A 25,770-nucleotide genomic window follows, 5' to 3' on the forward strand; every position below is an offset into this window, starting at 1 on the left:
ATTTCCCCACCAGGAAAATGGGACCAATACCTCCAGGCTCTATTGACAATGAAAGAAATATAAGCAAAAAACCTGGCAGGGTCTGGAGAAAAGAGGGCACTGAATGAATCTCAGCCACTGGTATTACTACAGTTAGAACGTGACTCCTACTCCCATTCCAGTTCCCTTGGACTCCTCAAAGCTGCCATTACCTAGAAAAAGACAGGCAGCACTGTCAGGAAGCTCCAGTTGATGCAGTAGGCATCCATTTATCACTCTGTGTGCCTGCTAACTCCTCAATGTAGAAACACTGTAACCATAAAGCATGAACAACACAGGTGATAAGCAGCATGGGAGCAGTGCACCAGGGCCTTGGCACCAAGATGAGGATGTGGTTAATTCCCCTGCTAGTCGGGCAAGAATGGAAATGGAAGAATCCGAGAGAACTGCAATGAGGAGGCGGCATCTACAGCAGCCCATGAAAGATAAGGGTGCTGTTGCAGGGCACTCTAGGTCAAAGGAGCAGCCACAAAGGCTCAAAGGCTCAGGGCAATGAAAACTAACAAGGCATGCAAGCTCCATCAAGCACGGATCGCCCTGGACCTTACTCAGCCACCTCAACATCAAGAAAGAGATTACCCACACCTGCATGCTCCTCCACACCCTCTGTGATGCCTACCAAGTCGGAGTTAATTCCTTCCTGAAGATCAGCCAGAACGGGAAAGGGTCCAGCAATGGTACAGTGCTTCATAAAGCATGAAGGTATCTCCAAGCAGCTATAACCCAGATCTGAGGGGCTCCAAGAACAGTCTCTCATGACAAGGAGTCAGAAGGCAGCAGATTGGCCCCCCAGGACTCCCTGCCTGTTACGCTCTCAACCCAGGGCGTCAACACAGTGTGATATTTCAGGAGTCACAGCTCCTTGGCCTCAGTGCGACTTAAGACCTCCACAGTGCCATGCCCCCAGCCGAGCAAGCCTGGCTCAGGACACGGCTGCTCCTCCTGCCTCTACAGGGCACTGTCAGGTCAAGATCTGCCTGTGAGTACCTGCTCCCAGCACCTTCGTCCACAAGTGTATGTAGACACTACATACAAAAAACACCTGTTCCACTATCACCCAGAGACCCAAAACCATGCACAAGCACTACAGGCAACACACATAAACCTGCCAGCATCTCAGAGCCACAGCCCAACCTAGACAGTGAAATTTAAGTGTGTCTTAAGGATTAGCTGCAATACCTTCATCTCACACATGCAAAGTTTTTTGTAAAGACCTCACTGATTTGGATCTAGAAATAGGAATTCTTGAGAACCCTTTGATTTCTCTAAAGAAGAAAACTGGAAGAAAATGTCACCATCCACCAGCGTGGCTGAGTGAAGCTCAGTAGCTGCTCTGTTCTTCATTCTGGTTAAAAATGTGCTCATGTGACTTTACAACTTTCCAACCTCAAAAAAAGTAGAACAATTATAGTCAACATGATCATCAGAATAAATACCAGAAGTCTTTTTAAAATTAACAATGGAATTTAGCAAAATATATAAACTCTCATCAGGAAAACTCATTATGACTAAAATAAGCACAAAAATATCAGTCAAGATTTTCAATTTCAACTGAAGAACTTTTCATTCATTGTAGCTTGAATTTTCTAAAAAAAAATCAATGTATCACCATATTTATGAGGCATATTCTATGAGTCAGACTTATATTTCAACCTCTGTTATATTTGGAATTAAGGTAAAGAAAGAACTTGGCAATTACTTCCAAAACTCCTGGCACTGGACTGAGTGAAAACAGAAAACACAATCAAGTGCCGTCTGTGAATCCAGTTGAAACTGCAGGTAAACAGGCTCACCCCGTTCTCTCCAGTCAGTGCAGGCAAGTGGGAGAGAGAACACTCACGCCAAAGGGCAACCGCCCTCAGAGGCTCACTTCAGCACGGACAAGACAGCCTGTTAGAGGACATGTGAGGCACACATGAAGGGAGAGTGCAGGTGACGCACTGTCAGGAGGACTATTTTTAACTTTATCAAAAGAAAATGGAATAGAATGTTTTTGGCATCAGGAAAGATTGTCTAACTATGATTATAATGTTAGAGTTGGATGACATTTTGAAATGTTTAAGCCTTGAAAGCCACAGGGAGAGCTACTGTTTTATCTGGTTAAATAAAGGTGAGGCAACAGTAAAAGAACTGAATGATATTGGAACCTGTTTGCCTCTCACAGGTAATTACGTTGTTCTGAAAATAAAGAAGACCTTTCCCCCTTTTGTTTAAAAAGAATCCGCAAGGCAAATTTGGTTCTATGTTGACTTCTGAAGCTAGCAGCCAGAGAACTGCTCCAGCCAAATGTCCTGGTAATCAGGGAATAATTTTCCATAACGGTGTACATTAGCTGCACAGTTCACTGGAAACTGGTTAACAGAAATGAAAACTAAACAAAGATAGCGCAATTCCACTCTCTTCTTAAGAGAAGCAGGAAAGAGAGACAGTAGGCCTGCCTGCAGGGAGAAGGGGTGACAGCATCACAGTGAGGTGGCACTAGGTGACAGAGCCACCCCCACCTCTGAGGCTGCAGCCAATCTCAGGACAGCAATGAGCCCTCTACTTGCAGCCATCTCTCACTCAGCCCTGTCTGCGATGGAAGAGTGAGACAGGAATGACCAAGACGAATGCAAATGTGCTTCAGCCTGCTTTGGGGAGAACAACCTGTGAGTCAGGGCCGGGCGTGCCTTGGGAGGGGAGGAAAGCCAGCCTGGTGAGAAGGCACTTGTGACAGTAGCAGAAGAGAAAGAGGCAAGTGTTCGTCCCCAGAGCTTTGGGAAAAGAGCCGATAGTGGCCAGGACAGTCCTTTGCCTCCGGAGTTTGCCCAGCCACAGAGCCATCCCTCTGACGCTGCCGAGTCTCTGAAGCTCCTGGCACTGAACTGCAGTGACCGCCAGCCCCTCTGCCCTCTGCCCTCCGCAGGGATGCAGCCATCAGTTCTCAGAACCAACTGGCCCTCATAAACCCAGGTGCTCTGAGTTTCATTGAACAGGCTCCTAAAGACCAAGTTCAAATCCAAGGCATTAAAACTTAGCACAACTGACCACTTACAGTTATTCTGGCATTCCCCCAAAAAATGACTAAATTTAAAATGACTAAATCTGAAGCTAGGGGCTGGTGCTGTGGCATAGCAGGTTAAAACCACCATCACCAGCATCCTATATGGGTGCTGTCGCTCCCCGTCTTTGTGGAGGAACGACACAGGATCCTGCGCTGTTCTTTCGTCTGCTCGGCCCTCCCCGGGTTTGCTGCTGGTTCTTCCCGGGTTGGCTACTGTCCCTTCCACCTCCGTGGAAGGGCGGTTCCCCCTGGCCACATTCCCCACTTCCGCAGGGGAGCAGCACACCGCCGGCCGGCTCTCTCGGGGGCTGCACAGGCGTTCCCCTTAGATGTTCCCCTTAGATGTTCCTGGTGCATGCCGTCTCCCTCCCCCTTTATAGTCCTCCTCCGCCAATCCTAACTCGGCTGCCCACACGCCGAGTACGCTGCTCTCCTCCAATCAGGAGCAAGTCCTACAGTTTATTGGCTGAACTGGAGGCAGCTGTGCAGAAGCTGTTTTCTTCTCTCCCAGCGCCATATTGTGGGAGAGCAGATGCATAGAATAAGTCCTAATTCCAGTAACTTAGTCCTGTCCGGATTGCTCCCCACAGATCCCCCTTTCTTTTTATTTTTGGCGTTGATACGCCTCTCTTCGGTGTCCCGCGGCACACACTCTGCTCTACTTGCTAGAGTTGCCACAGGTTCTTACAAGTCCTATCAATCAGGCAAACTGAATCCGGGTCCTCTCTTCGCCATGTTGTGAGGAGGTTTTTAGGCGCTGATGCGTGCCTGTGTTCGGTGACCTGCGGCTCACACTCTGGTCGAGCCGCCTGCTGGTGCTTACCGCCTTAATCAGGCAGACCGAATCCAAGCCTCCTAATTGCTGTATTGTGGGGAGGCCTTATTGATGTTAATTCGTGCCGGTCTTCGGTGACCTGCGGCGCATAAGCTGCTAGCCGCCCGCAGGTGCTCATCGCCTCACTAATCGGGCAGACCGAATCCAAGCCTTCTAATTGTGGTATTGTGGGGAGGCCTTACTGATGTTAATTCGTGCCTGACTTCGGTGACCTGCGGCGCATAAGCTGCTAGCCGCCCGCAGGTGCTCACCGCCTCCCTAATCAGGCAGACCGAATCCAAGCTTTCTCATTGCCATGTTGAGGGGAGGCCTTTCTATTTCTCTATTTCTCTATCTCCGGGCATTCCTATTTCTCCCATTTTACTTCTATCTTCCAGCATTCCTATTTCTCTCATTTTACTTCTAAACTTCTGTTTCTCTTATCCCTGCAGCTTTCCGGTGCCCGCCCCGAGGCTGCTTCTCCGCGGCTTTCCGGCTCTGAGCCGCTTCAGCCCGCGCCTCTCTCATCTGCGCGGCTTCGCGGCTCTGCGCGGCTCGGCTTCGCGCGCACACTCTGCGGTCTCTCACTAGCCCCGCGTTCCCTATCTACTTGAGCCCCGCACGCTCTGTCTGTGCGCGGCAGCCTCCGCGAGTCACACAGCGTAGCTTGCGTCTCCGCCACTAGTATTCAATCCAAGTTCCCCGGGCTAGCCTGGCGAATTCAACCCAGCTCACGTCTCCGCCCCACGATTTGGCTTCCCGTCCTTTGCTCCCCGGGCTAATCAGACAGATCCCAATCTGGCTTACGTTTCTGCTTCTGGTTTCAACTTTTCGCCCCCTATTCCCGGGCTAACTTGAGAATCCCAAAGTGGCTTTCGTCTCCGCCTCGGCCTGCCCCCCGCGGCTTCAATTTCCCTAACATTTTTCTCTACCCGGTATGTTTCCCCAAGCTTTCTTCCAACAATATTCCTCCCTCATTTCTCCTGGCCTCTCCCCACAGTCCGCATCCGAGTCTGTTTGTTCTAGCTTTCACTTTCGCTTTCGACCTTAGAGATTTCTCCCAGCTTCCCCCTGTAGTCCGTATCTGAGTCTATGCCTAGGCTTTCAATAGCTTCTTCCGGCACCTTTTTCGTCCGGCTTTTCCCTAGGCTGTTTGCTAGTCTCTCTCTCCGGTATTTTCCCAGTTCTTCCCGTTTCTTCCCTCCTAAGTTTCCTATCCGTCCTAGGTTTCCTATCCGAGTCACGGCACCATTATGTCGCTCCCCGTCTTTGTGGAGGAACGACACAGGATCCTGCGCTGTTCTTTCGTCTGCTCGGCCCTCCCCGGGTTTGCTGCTGGTTCTTCCCGGGTTGGCTACTGTCCCTTCCACCTCCGTGGAAGGGCGGTTCCCCCTGGCCACATTCCCCACTTCCGCAGGGGAGCAGCACACCGCCGGCCGGCTCTCTCGGGGGCTGCACAGGCGTTCCCCTTAGATGTTCCCCTTAGATGTTCCTGGTGCATGCCGTCTCCCTCCCCCTTTATAGTCCTCCTCCGCCAATCCTAACTCGGCTGCCCACACGCCGAGTACGCTGCTCTCCTCCAATCAGGAGCAAGTCCTACAGTTTATTGGCTGAACTGGAGGCAGCTGTGCAGAAGCTGTTTTCTTCTCTCCCAGCGCCATATTGTGGGAGAGCAGATGCATAGAATAAGTCCTAATTCCAGTAACTTAGTCCTGTCCGGATTGCTCCCCACAGGTGCCAGTTCGAGTCCCAGCTGCTCAGCTTCTGATCCAGCTCCCTGCTAACACATGTGAGAATGAAGCAGAGGAATATCCAAGTGCTTAGGCCCCTGCACCCATGTGGGAGACCTGGAGGAAGCTCCTAGCTCCTGGCTTCACAATGGCCCAGCTCTGGCCATTGCAGCCATTCAGGGAGCAAAACAGCGGATGGAAAACTTCTCTGTCTCTTCCTCTCTCTCTGTAACTCTTTCAAATAAATAAAATAAATCTTAAAAAAAAAAAAAAAAAACCTAAGATCATGACACCTATGCTAACAAAGACTATAATGTCACAAATCAAACAGAAGTTCTTCGGTGACAGTCCAGTGTTTTCTGAATAGTTTAAAACACAAAACACCCTTATTTCATTATGTGAATACTCTTGAGATTTTAAGAACATGTCCTTATCAAGGAATGGATAATACCAAATTCCACTTCCCAATGATATCTTAATACAGAGGAACTTCAAAAAGGTCGTGGAAAATTGAGTTTGTTTTCATACAAAAAAAATTTTGAAATCTAAACCAGAGATATTCAAAAAGTTCATTAAAAATGTGTATTATAAAAAAGACACGCTTGTATTTCAAAAAATTTTGTACCTAAACAAACATTTTTAATTCCATTTTCCATGAGTTTTTTTTAAATACTCATTTTAAAAAGCACCAAAATAAATGAAATGTGATTCCCTGAAACTCATTATTGGCAGAAAAGAAATAATGTGCCCAAAGCATAAGAACAAAACCCAAACAAGGGAAGGAACCACTAAACAACCTTAAAGTGATGACCTCTGGGGACAGGCAGGGATGACTTCATCCTGTCTTAACGAACACTTTTCAGCACTGCTTTGAGGAATCATGTGAATGCACTGCCTATTTAGAAACGAAATTTAATTTCCAATAAAATCATTTCACATCTACTTTTCATAGCTGAAACCATTCATTTTATTCCCCCTTGAGGACTGCAGTCCTAAACCTGAACAAGAAAAAAGCCGCGCTGCTCTTTCTGATGGCACAACAGTCACTATTTCCCAAGATGCACTTGGGTATTGTGGGGAGCAATCCGGACTAGACTGAGTTACTGGAATTAAGACTTATTCTATGCATCTGCTCTCCCACAGTATGGCGCTGGGAGAGAAGTAAACAGCTTCTGCACAGCTGCCTCCAGTTCAACCAATAAACTGTAGGACTTGCTCCTGATTGGAGGAGAGCAGCGTACTCGGCGTGTGGGCAGCCGAGTTGGGATTGGCAGAGGAGGACTATAAAGGAGGAGAGAGACGGCATGCACCAGGAACATCTAAGGGGAACATCTAAGAGGAACACCTGTGCAGCCCCCAGAGAGCCGGCCGGCGGTGTGCCGCTCCCCTGCGGAAGTGGGGAATGTGGCCAGGGGGAACTGCCCTTCCACGGAGGTGGAAGGGATAGTAGCCAACCCGGGAAGAACCAGCAGCAAACCCGGGGAGGGCCGAGCAGACGAAAGAACAGCGCAGGGTCCTGTGTCGTTCCTCCACGAAGAGGGGGAGCGACAGGTATGAAAGCACATTAAGTTCTACTCCAACTTTTAAATAGGTTCATTTTTCTTTAGGCAGACATTTAAGAAACTTATAATAAATCTGAAGTATTTAACACAAAAGCAAAACAAAAATGTCCCTGGGGTTAACATAAAGGAAAGCCCCGTCTATGTTTCTTTTTGTGTCACCCCACACATTTAAGTCTTTATTTGAAAGTCCTTGAATTCAATAAGGATTTAGAAATCTTTGCTTTGTCCCACTCCTCTAACCTCAAAACCTAACCTATGATATTTTCCCTTTCTTTTCCCATCCATTACCTGTGCCTCCGTGCCCACTCTTATCAATCAAGATTACTGAAACCTCAATCCAAAATTCAATCACTTGCCTGCTAAGCTACTTAAAACAGATGTTTAAAATCCCCACTTCTTACAACGACCTCTGAGGCAATTCTGCACATCCCTTCTCTCCATTATTTTTTTAAACTGAATTAATAGCCAAATAAGTGAACTGGTACTAAAGGTTTAGTTAAGTAAGCTAAAGGCCCATGTGCATATCAGGCAGGCTACACTGTGTTTCAGGACCGCTGGTGATGGCAAAGTTTCAGTGAACAAGGTAGAAGGCTCCATCAACAGATACACACTCCAAAGATCTCCTGACCATATCACTACTTTCAACAAATCTGCTGGATGAAAAACATCATTCAAAAAACTGAGGGGGGGCCAGCACTGTGGCATAGCAGGTAAGGCCACTGCCTGCAGTGCCAGCATCCCATATGGGTGCTGGTTCAAGTCCCAGCAGCTCTACTTCTGATCCAGCTCTCTGCTATGGCCTGGGAAAGATAGCCCAGGTCCTTGGGCCCCTGCACCCATGTGGGAGACCTGGAAGAAGTTCCTGGCTCCGGGCTTTGGATCAGCACAGCTACAGCCATTGCGGCCATCTGGGGAGTGAACCAGCAGATGGAAGATCTCTCTCTCTCTCTCTCTCTCTCTCTCTCTCTCTCTCCTTCTTTCTCTGTGTAACTCTGCCTTTCAAATAAAGAAATAAATAAATCTTAAAAAAAAGCTATGAGGGCCTAGAACTTGGCCTGGAGGTTAAGACTTCTGTGTTCCATGTTGGAGTCCCTGGGTTTCAGTCCCAGTTCTGGCTCCAGACTCCAGGCGCCTGGCAATGAAGCCCCTGGGAAGTAGCACTGATGGCTCAAAGTTGTTGGGTTCCTGTCACCCATGTGGGAGACCTGGACTGAATTCTCAGCTCCTAGCTCTGGCCCCAACCCAGCCCCAGCTGGTTATAGCAGGCATTTGGGTAATGAACCAGCGATGGGAGTAATCCCTCTTTAAACATCTCCTTCTCAGGGTCAGTGCCGTGGCTCACTTGGTTAATCCTCCGCCTGTGGTGCCAGCATCCCATATGGGTGCTGGGTTCTAGTCCCGATTGCTCCTCTTCCAGTCCAGCTCTCTGCTGTGGGCCAGGAAGGTGGTGGAGGATGGCCCAAGTGCTTGGGGCCTTGCACCCGCATGGGAGACCAGGAGGAAGCACCTGGCTCCTGGCTTTGGATTGGCGCAGTGCACCAGCCGTGGCAGCCATTTAGGGAGTGAAACAATGGAAGGAAGACCTTTCTCTCTAACTCTATCAAAAAAAAAAAAAAAAAAAAAAAAAAAAACACTCCTTCTCTCTCTGCCTCTCAAATAATCTGCCTCTCAAATAATCAGTACTTAAAAATATGACATTCTCTTTCAAAAAAAAAAAACACACACATCATCACTAGATTGATTTTAATATTGATTTCTACTGACTGATTTGGATATAGGCTAGAAAAATGGCTACCAACTGCTATGCGTCTGCTGAATATCCAGAGTACGTGCCGTGCAGTTTTAAAACAAGGCTGGCCAGACACATTTAGCTCACACAGGTCAGGAGCACACTGCCCGGAACACACAACCAACAGCTCAATGGGGCTGCACACAAGCTGTGAGCATGGTGGTGCCAGGAGCTGCATGTGGCAAGTACAGACCTGGAGGCTCCTGGCGCTCTCAGCAACAGGTGCAGAGAGTAGACAAGAAGGCAAGAGGAGCCCCTCTGCTTGCCAGACACAGGTTCTGTGACAGAAAGGGGGTCTGGCTGGAGAACCGAGTTTAGTCTGGCTGAAGTAAATTATGGATGGAGAGAGTTGTGGGGGGAAAATCAGAAGGGTTATTTTGGGCTATACCCCCAAAAGAAAAGTAGGCTGGGGCTGGTGTGTGATACAGTGGGTTAAGCCACCACCTGCAATGCTGGCATCTCAGCTGCTCCAATTCTGATCTAGCTCCCTGCTAATGTGCCTGGGCAAGCAGTGGAGAATGGCTCAAGTATCTGGGCCACTGTTGCCCATGCGGGAGACTGAATGGAGTTCCTGGCTCCTGGCTTCACCCTGGCCTAGCCTCAGCCATTGCGGCCATTTGGGGAGTGAAACAGAATTTGGAATATTGCTCTCTCCCTTTTTCCTCTCTGTAACTCTGCATTTCAAATAAATAAATAAATCTTAAAAAAATACAAGTAAGATATGTAGGCTGTGATGAGATCACACAAAGCCTTGATTGACAGCTCCAATTTTATGTTGAAGATGGTAGTGACCTTTGACCTCACAGAAGGAAGTGACCAACAGCAGTGAGCTGTCCTGTGGGCTGAGCAAGGCCCCTCCACTGAGCAGTGATGCTATGAAGCACCAGCAAAGTGGATGCCCCTGTTTAGTCTTCTTTATAGTCAAACCTTGTCTGATGAGCATTCTACAACTCAATACATTTATTCCACTTTAAATAAGTGCTTTTCTTTTCTACTTGAAAGGCAGGGAAAGAGAGAGAAGGACAGACATCTTGGATCCGCTGATTTGCTCCTCAAATGCCTGCCACAGCCAGGCCTGAGCCAGCCCTAAGCTAGGAGCTCAGAACTCAGTCAGGGTCTTCCAATGGGTGGGAGGGACCCAAGTACTTGAGCCATTACCTGTTGCTCCCCTGGGCACATCAACAGGCAGCTAGAATCAGAAGCAGAACCAGGACTCCAAGCCAGGCACTCCAATACGGGATGTGGGCATCCCACGTGGTGTCTTTAACTGATGTGCCATATGCCTGCCTCTAGATGACAGCATTAAAGGGAGAACTGACCCTTCCCTCAATAGAGAGTACTTAAACAGCACCACAGTACTTAAACAGCATTCTCTAGAAGATGACCCACAGATGGCCAATTCCATACAACAGTGTTATTCAACTACTAGCAACAAAATCTCATTTAACCCTGACTGCCAAGTAGGGATGACTACAACCCCTCTGCTACAAATAACCTTGCTGAGAGGTTTGCGGAGGGTAGACAGTTCTTAAGTGGTGGTGCCACGACCTGCCAGCTCCCTGACTTCAGAGAACTCCTTCCAAATGCCACAGCAGTTCCCATTCTTTCCAATGTCAGACATGGACAAAAGCGCCCCCTTACACACACACACCCCACACATACTCCATGGGGAGTGTAGCCTAGAGAGCACTCCCAGCTGCTGGGGGCTCAGGGATCTGTAAGCACTGACTCCAGAGCCAGTCGGCAAGGGCTGCACTTTCCAGGACTGTGGTTGTCCCACAAAGGCAAAGAGGCAGTCCTTATGCAGTGACTTCTGTTTAAGATCAAACAACTCAGGGACCTCAGATGCCCAATTACTGCATCTGCTTGAAATCCCTCTTGATTGTATCTTTTCCAAATCTTCAAATATTCATAAGTAAACATTCACAGAACTATCATTTGGGCAGGCTATATTTACAGAGCACAGTAAAATAACAAAAATGTCACTAAATTCAAGGCTAAGGTACTGTGATAATTGGAGGGTGGGTGAAATAACATGGAAGGAATACCATATAAAATATAAATCACAGAAGCAAAAATCAAAAACAAATACATTCAACTTATATTTACTTTCCAATGTCAAAAATCCAGCAAATAATTTATATATGTAAGCAAAGAATTAACAAGCAAATTTTAGTACGCCTTTGTGCTAGGCAAATCTAGGCAAATCTTTCTTTGAAAGAAAAAAATATTTTTTATGCAATCATAGGGAGCAGGGTGAAGTTCTGAAGCCACAAAACATGTTTATGAAACCTCATCTTACATTAAGCCATAATATATTCTAAGAATTCACTGTTTATTATGACCACATTATTACAGATTTTTTTAATGAATTTAAAGTGTTTTCATAGAAAAGATGACTGACGCTGAATTTGGGACACAACTATAAGAAACAGTAGCTGACCAAATATTATCACATGAAGGTTAGGAGACTGTTACTTTTGGTGAGCCTGGTATGAGGAACTGTTACATAACAGAGAAGGCAAAGATGGAAAAGCCAACAAAAATTCAGCACGTAGGCTCTCTAACACATACCACCTGAGGTGAGGACATCTTGGCCTGCTGGTGCAGAAGAGGACGTCTAAAGTGACCATTTCTTGCTTTTGACACAGGCCAAAAGAATTTTTAAAAACTAGTCAGGTCTTGCTTTGGAGAAGTACCTACTACCCTCTATTTGATAATTCAATAATGTACGGCAACAGAAATATGGCAAAGCCTAGGAGCAGCCAAATCAATACCATGATCTATGCCAACATGTTTTCATGAGGACAAAGACTAAAAACTGCTATCTTCATCTATTACCTCAATCCATCTTAACTCTCAGTTAAACTGCATATCTCAAAAACTAACTATAAGAGAAAAGTGTTCATGGTTTACTGAAGGGTAGGATTCTGGGGCAGGCATTTGGTGTAGTGGTTAGGATGCCACTTTGGATGTCCATATCCTATGTCAGATTGCCTGGGTTCGAGTTCTGGAACAACTTCCAATCTAGCTTCCTGCTAATACACATCTTGGGAGGGTGCAGATGATGACTCAAGTGCTTGGGTCCCTACTACCCACATGGGAGACCTGGATTGAGTCTCAGGCTCCTGGCTTTAGCCTGGTCCAGTCTTGGCTATTGTGGGCATTTGAGAAGTGAGCCAATGTACAGAAGATCTCTCTGTCTTCATTTCTCTGCGTTCCAAATATAAGTAAATAAAAAATGTCCTTAAAATAAGATTAGGGCTGGGGCTTGCACTGTGGCTCAGCCAATTAAAGACCTGGCCTGCAACACCGGTATCCTATATGGGTACTAGTTCAAGTCCCAGCTGCTCTACTTCCAATCCAGCTCCCTGCTAATGTGTCTGGGAAAGTGCTTAGGCTCCTGCAACCAAATGGAGACTTGGAAGAAGCTCTTGACTCCTGGCTTAGGCCTGGCTCAGCCCTGGCCATTGTGGTCATTTGGGGAGTGAACCAACAGATGGAAGATCTCTCTCTATCTGCCCATCCCTTCTATCTCTGCCTTTCAAGTAAATATATAAATTCTTTTTAAAAAAAAAAAAGTAAATATGAAAATGGCAGAAATAAAGTATACTTTGGGATAAACACATACTTATGTCTAATACTTTGCCACATATATAATAAACACAGAAGAGTAAACAAGAAGCTACTTAAATTTCCTAATTCATCATTCAATTTCTGTCCTGCTAGATGTTGACAGTATGTTCAAATTTATATGAGAAAACATAAGGAAATCACCTAGCATCAGGCAAAGTACCACCTGTTTATTCTTTCATTGTTTCAACAAACATCTGCTGGCACCCACCCTGGGCTGGCAATCGGACAAGGCAAAGATTCTGGCAAAGCCCTAGTCCCCACAGAAACCAGATTCTGAACACCAGAGGGAGTGTTTTCCTTTCTTTCTTTCTGACTTGACAGAGTTATCATCCATTGATTCATTCTCCAAACACACACAATGGCTGGGACTAAAGTTGAGAGCCAGAGTTTGATGCAGGTCTCCCACGTGAATGGCAGGAACCCAATTACTTGGGCCATCATTGCTGCCTTCCAGTGTGTGTGTATCAGCAGGAAGCTCGAGTCAGGATGCAAAGCTGGGTATCAAATCCAGGTTTCCTCTTTTAGGACATGGGCATCTTAACCAGAGTCTTCACAACTGTGCTAAATGCTTGCCCTAGTAGGGAGTTTTAAACAAGGAAATGATATAAAAATGGGCCTGTGGGTGAAGAGTAAACCATGATACTATGAGCAACAGCATGGCTTTGCAATGCACAGGCATCAAACTCTGTGGCAAGCACTGGCCACGCCAGCACACAGAGGAAGGGTTTGTGGGGAACCAGGTTTGTAATGTGTGCAGGTGAGAGGGTGACAGCAGTTACTAACTGAATGCACGAAGTGCTGAAGAAGTATGAATTTCCCTCTCACAGATGTCACTTCTTGAAAAACTTACCTCTCTGCACGAATCAAACCACTGTAGTAGGGGGGATCCCAAGGCATTAATTCCTACAATGAAATAATTCACAGTTACAAAAGACAGTGATTGCTTCAGTGTTAACTAGCTTATAAAATATAAACCAGCTATTGCCAAGTCAGTCAGCTTACAAAATGTAAACCAGTTAGTGCTAATGTAAATCAGAAAAATTTCAGAAAAACTCCAAAATTCATGGCTTGACAGGAAATACCTTCCTTTTATTTTGACTTCCATGTAATCAATGGGTAGAGAAGTATAAACAAGGCCTAACCTCAGAATCTGGGGAAAAGGTAAACAAATGTCATCCCCAAATGCAAACTAACAGAAGTCAACATTAATGGATTAAATTAGTCATGATGAAATTTCCCCCAAAATGTAAGCCACGTATTAAGATGCTTAAGATACACTGCAGGCAAGATTATGGTTCTTTCTAAACCTAAGCAAGAAGATTAGGGTGGATCCCCAACATGTAAGCAACAATCTGAAATGCAACTATGCAGATTTAAGTTGAATCTTGGCAAAGAAAATACATCATAACGAAGTACTGAATAGTTGTTGATGACTGGTACAAAACATTGAAAGAAAGAAAAGCTTCAACACCTCAACGGATCATCCTCCACGTAAGGTGTCCAGGCGACAGTGACAGAAGTGGACAAGAGGTCAGGCTGTGCAGTCAGATGGCCTGGGATCAAGTTCTCAGGCTTTAACAGACTGTAAGCTGCATGAGGGCAAGGACCTTGCTTTCATCAAGTCCAACTGTATCCTGGTACCCTGAAGAGTTACTGGTATATAACAGTCACTCAATAAATATTTGGCATATGAACCACTGTGTCTCCCAAACAGCATTGCTAAATACACTTAAACTGTTCAGTAGAACACCCGGCACTAAGTAGGAGCCTAACAGATGTTGGCTGCCCTGCTCATTACCTATCATTTAAAACTTCAGCCTGGCATCACCTCCTTGATCACAAGGTGATCTCCAAATTCCACAACCATACTTGAATTACAGGATGCGTGATGAAGTAAGACACCTGTAGGCTGATTTTTTTTCTGCCTGTGAGCTCCTCAGGATTCAGTCTCGGGCATACTCTGACTCTAGGAGATGAGAAATTTTTTTTAAACATTTTATTTATTTATTTGACAGGCAGAGTTATAGAGAGAGACAGAGGAAGACACACAGAGAGGGGTTTTCCATCTGCTGGTTCACTCCCCAAACAGCCACAGGCGCCAGTGCTAGGCTGGTCCAAAGCCAGGAGCCAGGAGCTTCTTTCAGGTCCCCCACATGGGTGCAGGGGCCCAAGCACTTAGGCCATCCTCCACTGCTTTCCCAGGCCATAAGCAGAGAGCTGGATTGGAACAGAAGCATCCAAGACATAAACCAACACCCATATGGGATGCCTGCGCAGCAGGCAGAGGCTTAGCCTACTACACCACAGTGCCAGCCCCTAGGAGATGAGAATTTACCATCTTCAGATGCTGGACAGAGTGCAGGCGCTAATGACACAGAAACAAGGAAGACACCATGCCTGTGTCAAGGAGCTGATGGGGTAGGCAGGGGAAAGACAGGTGACTCAACAATTAGAGAGCAGTATGCCAAGCCTATGATCCAGAGCCCATGGGAAGGGCAGTGAAGTCACCATGGCAGGTCAGGAAATGTTTTGAAGGAGGCAAAACCTGAGTTGAGACTTGAAGGATGGGAGTAGTTAATCCAGGTGGGAAAGGAGAAAAGGCACTCCCATGTACTGTGCTTGTGAATGACTGGAAGCTACCCACCAAATTCAATAAGAATAAAAGAAGGCAAAGGAGAGAGGAGAGGGAGGGAAGGGAGGGAAGGGAGGGGAGCGGAGGGGAGGGGAGGGGAGGGGAGGGGAGGGGAGGGGAGGGGAGGGGAGGAAGACAAAAGTAAGTGAAGAAAGGGCATGAGTATCACACAGGAACTAGCTAGAAAGCAAAAATTATGAACTTAGCCTCAGAAAGGGGCATAAAAGATGGGGATGGAGAGACAGGTAAGGGCTAAACCTCAAGGGCTTGGTAGGAGAATTCAAAAATTGCAAAGAAAACCTCAGAATTACAGGGAGCTCTTGTAGAATTTGAATCAAGAGAGTGACAAGATGAGATCTGCTTTTTAGGAAAGTGCCTGTGGGGTGGGCAGCTGGTATAGTGGTTAAGATGCTGCTTGGGATGTCTACATCTCCTATCAGAGTGCCTGGGTTCAAGTCTGACTCTACTCCCAATTCCAGCTACCTGCTAATGTCCACCATGGTAGGCGGCAGGTGATGGCTCAAGAACCTGAGTCCTTGCCATCCATGTCTAGACACATGGATTGAGATCCTGGCTCCTGACTTTGGCCCGGCCCACTCATGGCTGTAGCAGGCAGGTGGAGAGTGACCCAGCAGATGGAAGGTCTCTCTATCTCTGCTTTTCAAGTAATTAAGTGAGTAAATATTGACCACATTCATAAGAAAGAAAAATAAAATGAAAAATCCCTTTGGTGGCAATTCATTTCATTGTTTCGTAGTTCAAGTAAGTGTTGAGAATGTACTCTATGCCTAACACTGCGCTAGGTGTTGCTAAGCAGGCAGACTCCAGGAGGGTTTTGAGAGGAGCAAGACTAAAGGGCTAGAAAACCAACGAGGTAACTACAATTATAATCTGGGAGAGGTTAACAATGTCCCCAACCAAGGCTGTGGCAGTGGGCACAAGGAGCAGAGGACACTGAGCTCCTGAGAAGGTAGAATCTGCAGGACCTAACACCTGATGATGGGGGGAGGGAGTGTGAACCACCCAGAGGGCTTCTTGAAACTCAGACTGGGGGGCCCATCCTAGAGTCTTTCATTCAGTGGGGCTGACATGGGGCTCAAGAATTTTTATTTCTAACATGTTGCCAGCCGATGCCACTGCTTCTGGTCTGGGGCACCACACTCTGAGAACCCTTGGCCTAAAGTGCAGGTCCTGGCTAGGGCAGGAAGGCAAGTGAGGGAATCATTTCCCTAAAAGAGACTCACATAAGAAGACCAAGCATTTCCCACAGATCAGAACAACCAGTACTGGGACCAGTGTTGTGGCATACTGGGTTAAGCGTCTGCCTGCAACAGCAGCATCCCATTTGGGTGCTAGTTCAAGTTCCAGCTACTCTACTTCCGATCCAACTTTCCACTAATGTGCATGGGAAAATCAGCAGAAGATAGCCCACGTGCTTGGGGCCCTGCACCCACCTGGGAGACTCAGATGAAGCTCCTGGCTCCTGCTTCAGCCTGGCCCAGCCCCAGCTGTTGCAGCCATTTGGGGAGTGAACCAGTGGATGGAAGATCTATCTCTGTAACTCTGTCTTCCAAATAAATTAAACAACAACAACAACAAAGCTCCTGTATAGATAAGCTAGGCATAAATGTCTGGGGAGAATACATTTGAGTTATACTAGCTTCTACTAAATTAGCTTTCGGCAACACACTTATCTTTCATTTTTTCCATGCCTGTATTCACCAAAATCAATCCTGATCTATTTTCTAGTTTCCTAAATGGAACTACCTACCTAGCGAAAGGGTGCATTACTTTGTTGGACAGAACTCCCACCATTAATTAACAGATTGACATGTCATGCAGTAAATGGCTGAACTTCACATGATTGATCTCGGTGGCTGTATCTGGGAATCTAGTAAATAATTTCTAAATCTACAACGCCTGTTTCCCTGTATTTTCCCTATGACTGTGGCTCTGGCAGCCAACAGCTACCATCTCAAGAATTTCCAACAACATTGCCTATAAAAGAATACGCACACAACCCTAGCAACTCTGTGGCATCTCCACGCCAAATGGGGATGAAAGTCCGAAAATGCAGAATCCCATCGCTTTTCAGAGCACCCCAATCCCTCGGGCAGCACTCTGGGCACAGACACTCTGTGACTGAGAAGAACACTTAACTGTTCTGAGTGCAGTACACTTCCTCAATCAACAATGAGTTACTTAGCTGAGCACCACAAGTGAGCAAACAAAGGAGCACAGAAAGTGCAACGTCAAGACTGATGGCGACTACCGCCGACCTGCAGACCACGCCCACATAAGGCTGCTTAAAACCCGAGAAGCCAATTCTCTACGGAACGGAGGCAGCCTTCGCATGAATGCACATACATTATGGGTATTATCCGTACAGGCACACTCACATAACTAATCAACAACAACCGGAGGTTTCCAGGCAACACAGACATGGACATATGGATCAAATATTCTACAGATTTTACTTCAAAAAAACAAGGATAAGAAGAAAAAAAAAAGACTATGCAGACCTCCAACAAGCATATCACAAGAAAGTTTTAGAATCAAAAGATGGCGATTTCAGTTGATATCTTGTTTACATTATAGTAAAAATATTCCAACATAGTTACTTACAGAATTTTGAGGATTTAGTTTCATTTTCATCTTTCTCATCACCTCAAAATCTTTTATGGTTCTGTAAAAGAGGGTTATCAATATTTGTTAGAACAAAATTTTAATAAGTACATTATAAAAGAACTAGCTTGCCTATAATGCTTTCTAATATTCTAATAAAAATAGTTTAATTTGCAGTGCAAATGTAAACCAGTATTCATCCAAAGTTTACAAAGATATTAGAAGAGACAAAAATATATAAATCAGTATTCTTTTTCTATTTCTTTTTTTTAAATGATTTTTATTTATTTTTGTAAGACAAAATTACAGAGAGAGAGATAAAGAATCTTCTATCTGCTATTTCACTCCCCAAATGGTTGCAGCGGCCAGAGATGGGCTGGTCCGAAGCCAGCAGGAGCTTCTTCAAGGTCCCCCACGAGGGTACAGGGGTCCAAGTACTTGGGCCACCATCTACTGCTTTCCCAGGCCATAGCAGAGAGCTGGATCAGAAATGGGGCAGCCAGGACTCAAACCACTGCCCATAAGGGGTGCTGGTGCTGGGTGGTGGATACCTGCTATGCCACAAAACCGGCCCCTCGACTGCTATTTCTGCCTTAAAAAATATCACGGCAGATATGTCTGGAAAGTACTGAAGTGGGGAAAAAGCAGCAATGTTACAGAAATGTGCAAAGCAAGCTTTAAATCACTGCTTTTTCTTACAAAGGTAAAAAAGTAACAAATGCTTTCTACAAAAAATATAAGCATTTATTTATATTTAATATTTTAACACTTAATATTTTAAATATTTTACCTTACAGAGAAACTCTAGCTGGGTAATAATTAAATAGGTATTCAATGTTTGTAAATATGAAGCCTCTGTTAGAACTCCAATATATTTCTATATAATAATATACTTTTGCAAATTATGAAAATAAGCTCAAAATACAATGTGTAGCTACACTAAGTGTAGAAAGAATGTTGTCACTTAACTAACAAAGCAAAATAGGATAAATTCTCAAATAACTGCATAATCAACACTCCCTCTTCATCATACTAACGACAAAATGGTTCACTGGGATTTAAGAAAATTTTAGAATTTATACACTAATTCAAAATAGAGAAGACGGAGTCTAAGGTAGGAGTTTATGATGCCAAATAAAATCTAAGCTAAAGCTGAATGCGTGTGTGCAGTCAAAAAAAAAAAAAAAAAAAAGCAAGCAAAATTTTAGACAGCATCACTGGGAACAAAAGCCAAGGCATGCCCTCTTCCGATCCAGAGCAGCCCGGGGCTCAGGGGCAGCTGTGCATCGGCCCCCACTGAGTCCGAGAAGAGCACCAGGGAAGGGCACGTGCGGGATGGAAGGGCCTGGGCAGGGAAGGCAGCAGCACAGCAAGGGGAGTCAGAATCTACAGACAGCGAGGCAGGACAGTCTTCAAACACACATGAGCACCACCAACCACATCAGAGAGCCTCCAGCACTCAGGCCAAAAGAAAGCAAGTATTATTTTATGAACGTGTTGTAAAATCAATGGTCCACGTTAAAACAGCTTCAAGGTGGTACTGGACATGTTTCAAACTCCACACGAAAGGTGAGCTCCTACAGACAAGTGGTTCATGCGAGGGGATGGCCTCTGCTTTCCGGGAAGCCCCTGAGGAAGACGACCGTGCCGTCTGACTCAGTGGGAAGGGCTCCTGCTCAAAGGGCCAGGTAGCCTCCTAGCAGGTCACTGTCTAATTCTCAATAAACAAATAACATAACTGAAAACTGAAAACTAACCTTTCAGAAAGTCTGTCGGATAGTTTCTCAAGGAACTGCATAACAGTCTCTAAAAATGAAATCCAAAAGAAAGTATCTTCAATTATGTGAAATAAAATGGACACATCTGTCAAAATTACAATGTAATGGTCGTAATCTGTACACAACAACTCCCTTCAGGTGATGAATTTCAAAGAAAAGCCAGATTGCTAACATATACTGGGCACACAATAAAAATTTCTAATGATGATGGCTTCTTAATCAGAATAACAAATCACACTGACACAGTAATCATCCAAAGGCTTAGATTAAACTCCCAAATTAAAAGAGGTAAGGTGAGGCAAAAGATAAAACCCCCAAATTTCCATGTGCTTCGATTTATATACGTTAAGATAGAAAAAAAAATTTCTTAGCTATGTCTGACTTTTTTTCTACGCACTGAAGAGACAGACTCTGACTTGCTCTTAAAACTCAGTACAGTTGAGAAGCAGGGTTTACTGAAAATTAAATTTTAAAAAGCAACATTTTTCTGGCTAACTCTTTTTGTATTTGTATACAGTGTTGTAAAATAATCCATTCTGAATCAACACCAAAAGAAAACAGAAATTATGATGTTAAAATGTTTAATTCTGATAGAATTTTTAAAGTAATTTGTTAAAATACTTCAGCTACAGTCGTTACAATTTACAAACTCACAAAGGCAACCTCTTCTCTTGATAGGAAATGTTCTCTGTGTTATTTTTATTGTAGCACTTTTAGCCCCTGACTTACGTGTTTAGAGCTTTGTCTGTACTTTAGTTTGCCACAAACATTGTCTTTATATTTTCCAGATGATCTTTAATATGGTTTCAACTTTCTCACCCTCTCTTCAATTTACCTCCTCTCCTCTCCTCTCTGAGTGAAATGAAAGGCTAGGGAAAGGATGGAGGTTAACCTAAACCGCAAAGCCACTGGGTTCCCCACCACTGTCGATGCTGAACAAGTCTCCGATAGACTAGTTCTGAGAACACTGCCTCGTTCGTGTACCACTGTACCACATTCAATGCTATTAAGAATTTCAGAAAAGAAACGAAAACAATTTTCTAGTCAACACTGCAATTTCATTTCAGAATAGCATACCAGCTACTATACAGCTCTGTTTTCAAGCATGTCACCATGTACACTTTTTATTTCTTAACATGTCTTACTACCATTCACCTATTTTATTTTTCTAATCATATGTGAAGAACCAGTCTAAAGCCATTCACAGTGGTTAAACTGCCTCCTGGGGCGCCTGCATCCTGTATCACAGTGCCTGGGCTTGAGTCCCGCCTCTACTTCTGACTCAGCTTCCTGCTAATGCATACCCTGGGTGTCAGGAGATGACGGCTCAAGTATTTAGGTATCGGGGAAAAACTGCCATACTAAAGACTGCCTTTGAAATGCCCTGAGAATGAAAGCTCCTCTCACTGCACAGTCACCTCCTAATTTGCCTGTCACGTGAATGCACCCCTGCACCTTGTTTACTCCTGGCCTACCCTCTCCTCTCCATGGCAACCTCCCCATTCCTTCACTCTGCATCCCAGGAAACCTCCAACAGCTGCAAATCTTCTGACAGATTTTCCCAACTCCTAAAATCCTATGGCATTGTTTTATCTATGCAAGTGGCACCAAAAATTTGCCAATCTTTGTTAACATTTATATGTATATATCCAGGTTCTTCAACTAAATTTTAAATCCCTCAGGGACATGGGTCACATCCTATGTAACTGTGTACAAAAGTCTTCACTCCAAAACACTGGCAGTGGTTAAACTGCCTCTTGAGATGCCTGCATCCCATATCACAGTGCCTGGGCTTGAGTCTCGCCTCTACTTCTGATTCAGCTTCCTGCTAATGCATACCCTGGGAGGCAGGAGAAGATGGCTCAAGTACTTGGGTTCCTGCTACCCCTGTGGGAAACGTAGATGGAGTTCCTGGCTCCTGACTTCAGTCTGACTCAGCCTTGATTGTGGCAGGCATTTGAGGATTGAAACTAGTGGATGGAAGGTCAATCAACCTCTGTCTCTGTCTCACTTCCAAAAAAAATGACATATATATGTACACACACACATATATAAATGTACATGTATACATCATCACACCAGCCACAGTGAACAAGGGAGGTATGTTTTAGTATGGTTTAGTTTCTCAGTTCCAAAGGAACACTGCAGTCCACAATGCTTGATCCCAGATGTCTTCACGCTTGACCTGCCCACAGCGTTTAAGTCAGCCCATCGCTCCCTTCTCCTTATGAAATCTCTTCTGTGACTTTCAGGACCACATATCCGTTTACTCTCTTCCCCACTCAGTGCTCAGTACTTCTGAGCAGCCTCTACTGGTCTTTCCACATGTGCCTGACCTCTCAAACTTGGAAGGCACCAAGTGCAGTCCTTGGACTTTGGGTTTTTTGTTTGTTTGTTTGTTTGTTTGTTTTATTTACTTGAAAGGCACAGTTACAGAGAGGCAGAGGGAGAGAGAGACAAAGAGAGGTGTCTTCCATCTGCTAGTTCACTCCCCAAGTGGCTGTAATGGCTGGACCTGGGCTGATCCAAAGCCAGGAGCCAGGAGCTTCCTCTGGGTCTCCCACATGGGTATAGGTGCCCAAGGATTTATCTGAAAGTCAGAATTACAGCGGGGGTGCGGGGGAGAGAGATAAAGAGAGAGAGATCAATCTTCCATCTGTTGGTTCACTCCTTAAGTGACCTCAACAGTCAGGGCTGGGCCAGGCCAAAGCCAGCAGCCAGGGGCTTCATCCAGGTCTCCCATGTGAGTGTAGGAGCCCATACACTTAAGCCATCTTCCATTGCTTTCCAAGGCACATTAGCAAAGAGCTGGATCAGAAGTGGAGCGGCCAGGACTTGAACCGGCAACCACCCGGGATGCCAGCACTGCAGGCGGCAGCTTTACCACTATGCCACAACACCTGCCCCTGGACTTCAGTTCTTTAAATGTACTCCCATAGTGATCTCATACAGTCTCATGACTTTAAATAAAGACCCAAGTTTATATCCCCAGCTCAGAACCCTCTGAACACCATGGCTGTGGATCTAAATGGCTATTTAACATCACTTTTGAATATTAACTGGCATCTCAAATTTCTTTTGAACTAAACCAAGCTACTGGGACTGATGCTCTGGCACAGCAGGGTAAGCTGTTGTCTGCAATGCAGGTATCCCACGTAAGCACCAGTTTGGGTCCTGGCTGCTCTACTTCCAATCCAGCTCCCTGCTGGTGTGCCTGGGAAAGTGGGAGAGGATGGCTTAAGTGTACGGGCTCCTACACCCACATGGGAGACCTGGATTAAGCCTCTGGCTCTTGGTTTTGGCCTGGTCCAACCCTGGCTGTTGAGGTCACTTAGGAAGTGAACCAGCAGATGGAAGATCTCTCTCTCTTTTGTCTCTTCTTCTCTCTCCGTAATTCTGACTTTCAAATAAATAAATCTTTATCAAAAGAAAAAAAACAACAACACTACCACCAAGCTACTGGTCCTTCCAGTTATCTCACTGTCTTTCCAGCTGCCTAGGTCAAAAATTTTGGCTCTCCCTCCAAAATGCTATAAATCCAGAATCTGATCACATCTTACCACCTCCACTGCTACCACCCTGGCAAGACATCATAATTTTTCATGGTGAATACTGCAAAATAGCTTCTAAGTGTTGTCTCTCTACCCTTGCCCTGCTGCAATCTATTCTCAGTATCAGCAGCATATGACTTAGCATGAGAATTTAGGTCAGATCATCTCACTTCTCTGTCTACACCCTCTGACGCCTTCTCCTCTCACTCAGGTAAAGGCCCTCCTTCATGTAGCTCCTTTTCTGCATTCACCTGCTTGCACCTCTTCTTACTCTCCCCTCACCATACCCCTCTGGCCAACTTTGCACTCTTTGCTTTTCCTCAAACATGATGGGCACTTTTTCTGTCTCAGTACCTTAGTATCAGACTGTGCCTCTGCCTGGAACTTTCTTCCCCAAGAGAGCCACAGACTCCTTACTGTAATTGTATTAATTTTCTCCACTGCTTGGATCAATTAATAGCATAGCATATACTTTACCTACTAATTTTTTTCTTCACTGTCTTCCCTTCCAAGAATGCAAGCTGCCTAAGAGCACTGAATTTCTCTGCCTTCTACACTGATTTAGTTCTAGTGGCTGGAATGACATCTGACATAATAAGTAATCAGTAAAAATATCTTAAGCTAGAGTAGGCATTTGGTGCAGAAGTTGAGATATGGCATACCTGCTTCCCATTTTGAGGTGCCTGAGTTCCAAGTTCAGGCTCCAAATCCAGCTTATTATTAATGAGCACCTTGGGAGGCAGCAAGTGTTGGTTCAACTAACCTAAATGGGAGACCTGCCACCCATAGGGAAGACCTAGATTGGGTTTCTGGCTCCCAGCTGCAGCCTGGTCCAGCCCCAGGTGTTGCAGGCATTAGGGAACAAACAGTGAATGGGTTATCTCTCTCTCTCTCCCTGCTTCTCTAAATAAATAAATAAATACTTTAATCAATAAATGAAAATAAGAGTGTAGACAACAGAAAAGATAGGACATTTGGTCTCAAACAGTCTCCATAGAAAACAACGAATTTAGACTGTGTTTAGGTTTCAGTTCTGCCACTCTTTAGCAACATACCCCAATTTTGGATTCCTTGTCTGTGACATGGATACAGATATCTAATGCACAAGGCAGTAAAGGAAATAAATGACATATTAGCAGAATAAGCACTGAATAATATTCTAATGCTATTATTTAATAATAATATAAAAGTTAAAATATAGTATAAAGCAGTGACCACAGGAAAACACACAATACAAAACATTCACATGATAACTATTTAGAAAATAAATTATGTGAAACGACTTAAATAAATTTGGAAAACTACTTTGAGGGCTCAGGGACATGGGAACCCAAGGAATCTGAAAAAGTTCGACAGGTTTCAGAAAAGAGGTGGGTCCAGAACTGAGCACTACAAAACTGGATAGGGCTTCAACAGAGGAGTCTGTTCCCCACATGGGAAAGGCATTAGCGAAGGCACCCAGACTGGGGAGTGACCTGTCTGTGGCTTTACAGAGTCTTGATGGGCCAAGGAAAAATAGCTACTTAAGAAAGAGTAGGGAGGCCGGCGCAGCTCACTAGGCTAATCCTCCGCCTGCAGCGCCAGCACCCCGGGTTCTAGTCCTGGTTGGGGCGTCGGATTCTTTCTGGGTTGCTCCTCTTCCAGTCCAGCTCTCTGCTATGGTGTGGGAAGGCAATAGAGGATGGCCCAAGTGCTTGAGCCCTGTACCCGCATGGGAGACCAGGAGGAAGCACCTGGCTCCTGGCTTTGGATCGGCACAGCGCGCCAGCCGTAGCAGCCATTTGGGAGGTAAACCAACGGAAGGAAGACCTTTCTCTCTGTCTCTCTCTCTAACTCTGCCTGTCATAAAAAAAAAAAAAAAAAAAAAAAAGAGTAGGGAACAAAATTGGGTGCATTTAAGATGACAGGCATGCTAAGGAGAGAGGGGATAAACATGGAAAGAATAAGGACAGGACAGAGATAGACTGCAACATTTCCCCTAAACAGGGTTCATTCACTCCCTGTGTCCCCTCTCTGTGTGAAAGGCAAGTCCATCCAGATGCACAACCAGAAACCAAGGGCAGCCATCACACTCCCTTCTCCTCCCTCTCCACTCATCACCAAGCCCTGTGACTTTGACCTCCAAAATCTGCCTTGAATCTAAACAGTTCCACCATCTCAATCTCCCTACTGCTGATTTACTGCCTAAATTACAATTGTAATTTAATAAACACCTTTGAAAAAGCATATATACATTTGTGCTATTATTACTGTGTAATTTTTTTTTCTCTTAGACATGATGAACCATCAGGAACTCAACATGGTGCAAGTTAAGTTTATCACAAACCCAAGACATTCCCCCACCCCTCCCCAGCACAAACCCTGCCAAGCAGTTTCAGAGGCCTGTGTGTTATTACATGACCTAGCCCACCCTAAGCCTCCCACTCGGCAAAAACACGGATCTCTCATCCTTTAACCAACATGGTTAGACTGAGCACAGAAATTACTTGCATGAGAGTGAAAATAAACTTAAACCAGAATCAAATGAAAATATAGGCATGATTTATTCTCAACATGCAAATAAGATAAAAA

General features: G+C 45.2%; 1 protein-coding gene across 1 annotated transcript in view; it reads right to left on the minus strand.

Moving 5' to 3' along the window:
• The window catches only part of MIPEP (mitochondrial intermediate peptidase), a 172,125-nt gene that overhangs the window by 120,441 nt on the left and 25,914 nt on the right, over positions 1-25,770 (minus strand). The window contains exons 8-10 of the mRNA XM_002712797.5: positions 19,628-19,676; positions 17,871-17,931; positions 13,464-13,516 (exon numbers count right to left, since the gene is read on the minus strand). Of these exons, the coding sequence (XP_002712843.2) occupies positions 13,464-13,516; positions 17,871-17,931; positions 19,628-19,676 (163 nt within the window). The remainder of the gene's footprint in view (positions 1-13,463; positions 13,517-17,870; positions 17,932-19,627; positions 19,677-25,770) is intronic.

The sequence above is a fragment of the Oryctolagus cuniculus genome, chromosome 9 (assembly GCF_964237555.1).
Source record: "Oryctolagus cuniculus chromosome 9, mOryCun1.1, whole genome shotgun sequence".
NCBI lineage: Eukaryota > Metazoa > Chordata > Mammalia > Lagomorpha > Leporidae > Oryctolagus > Oryctolagus cuniculus.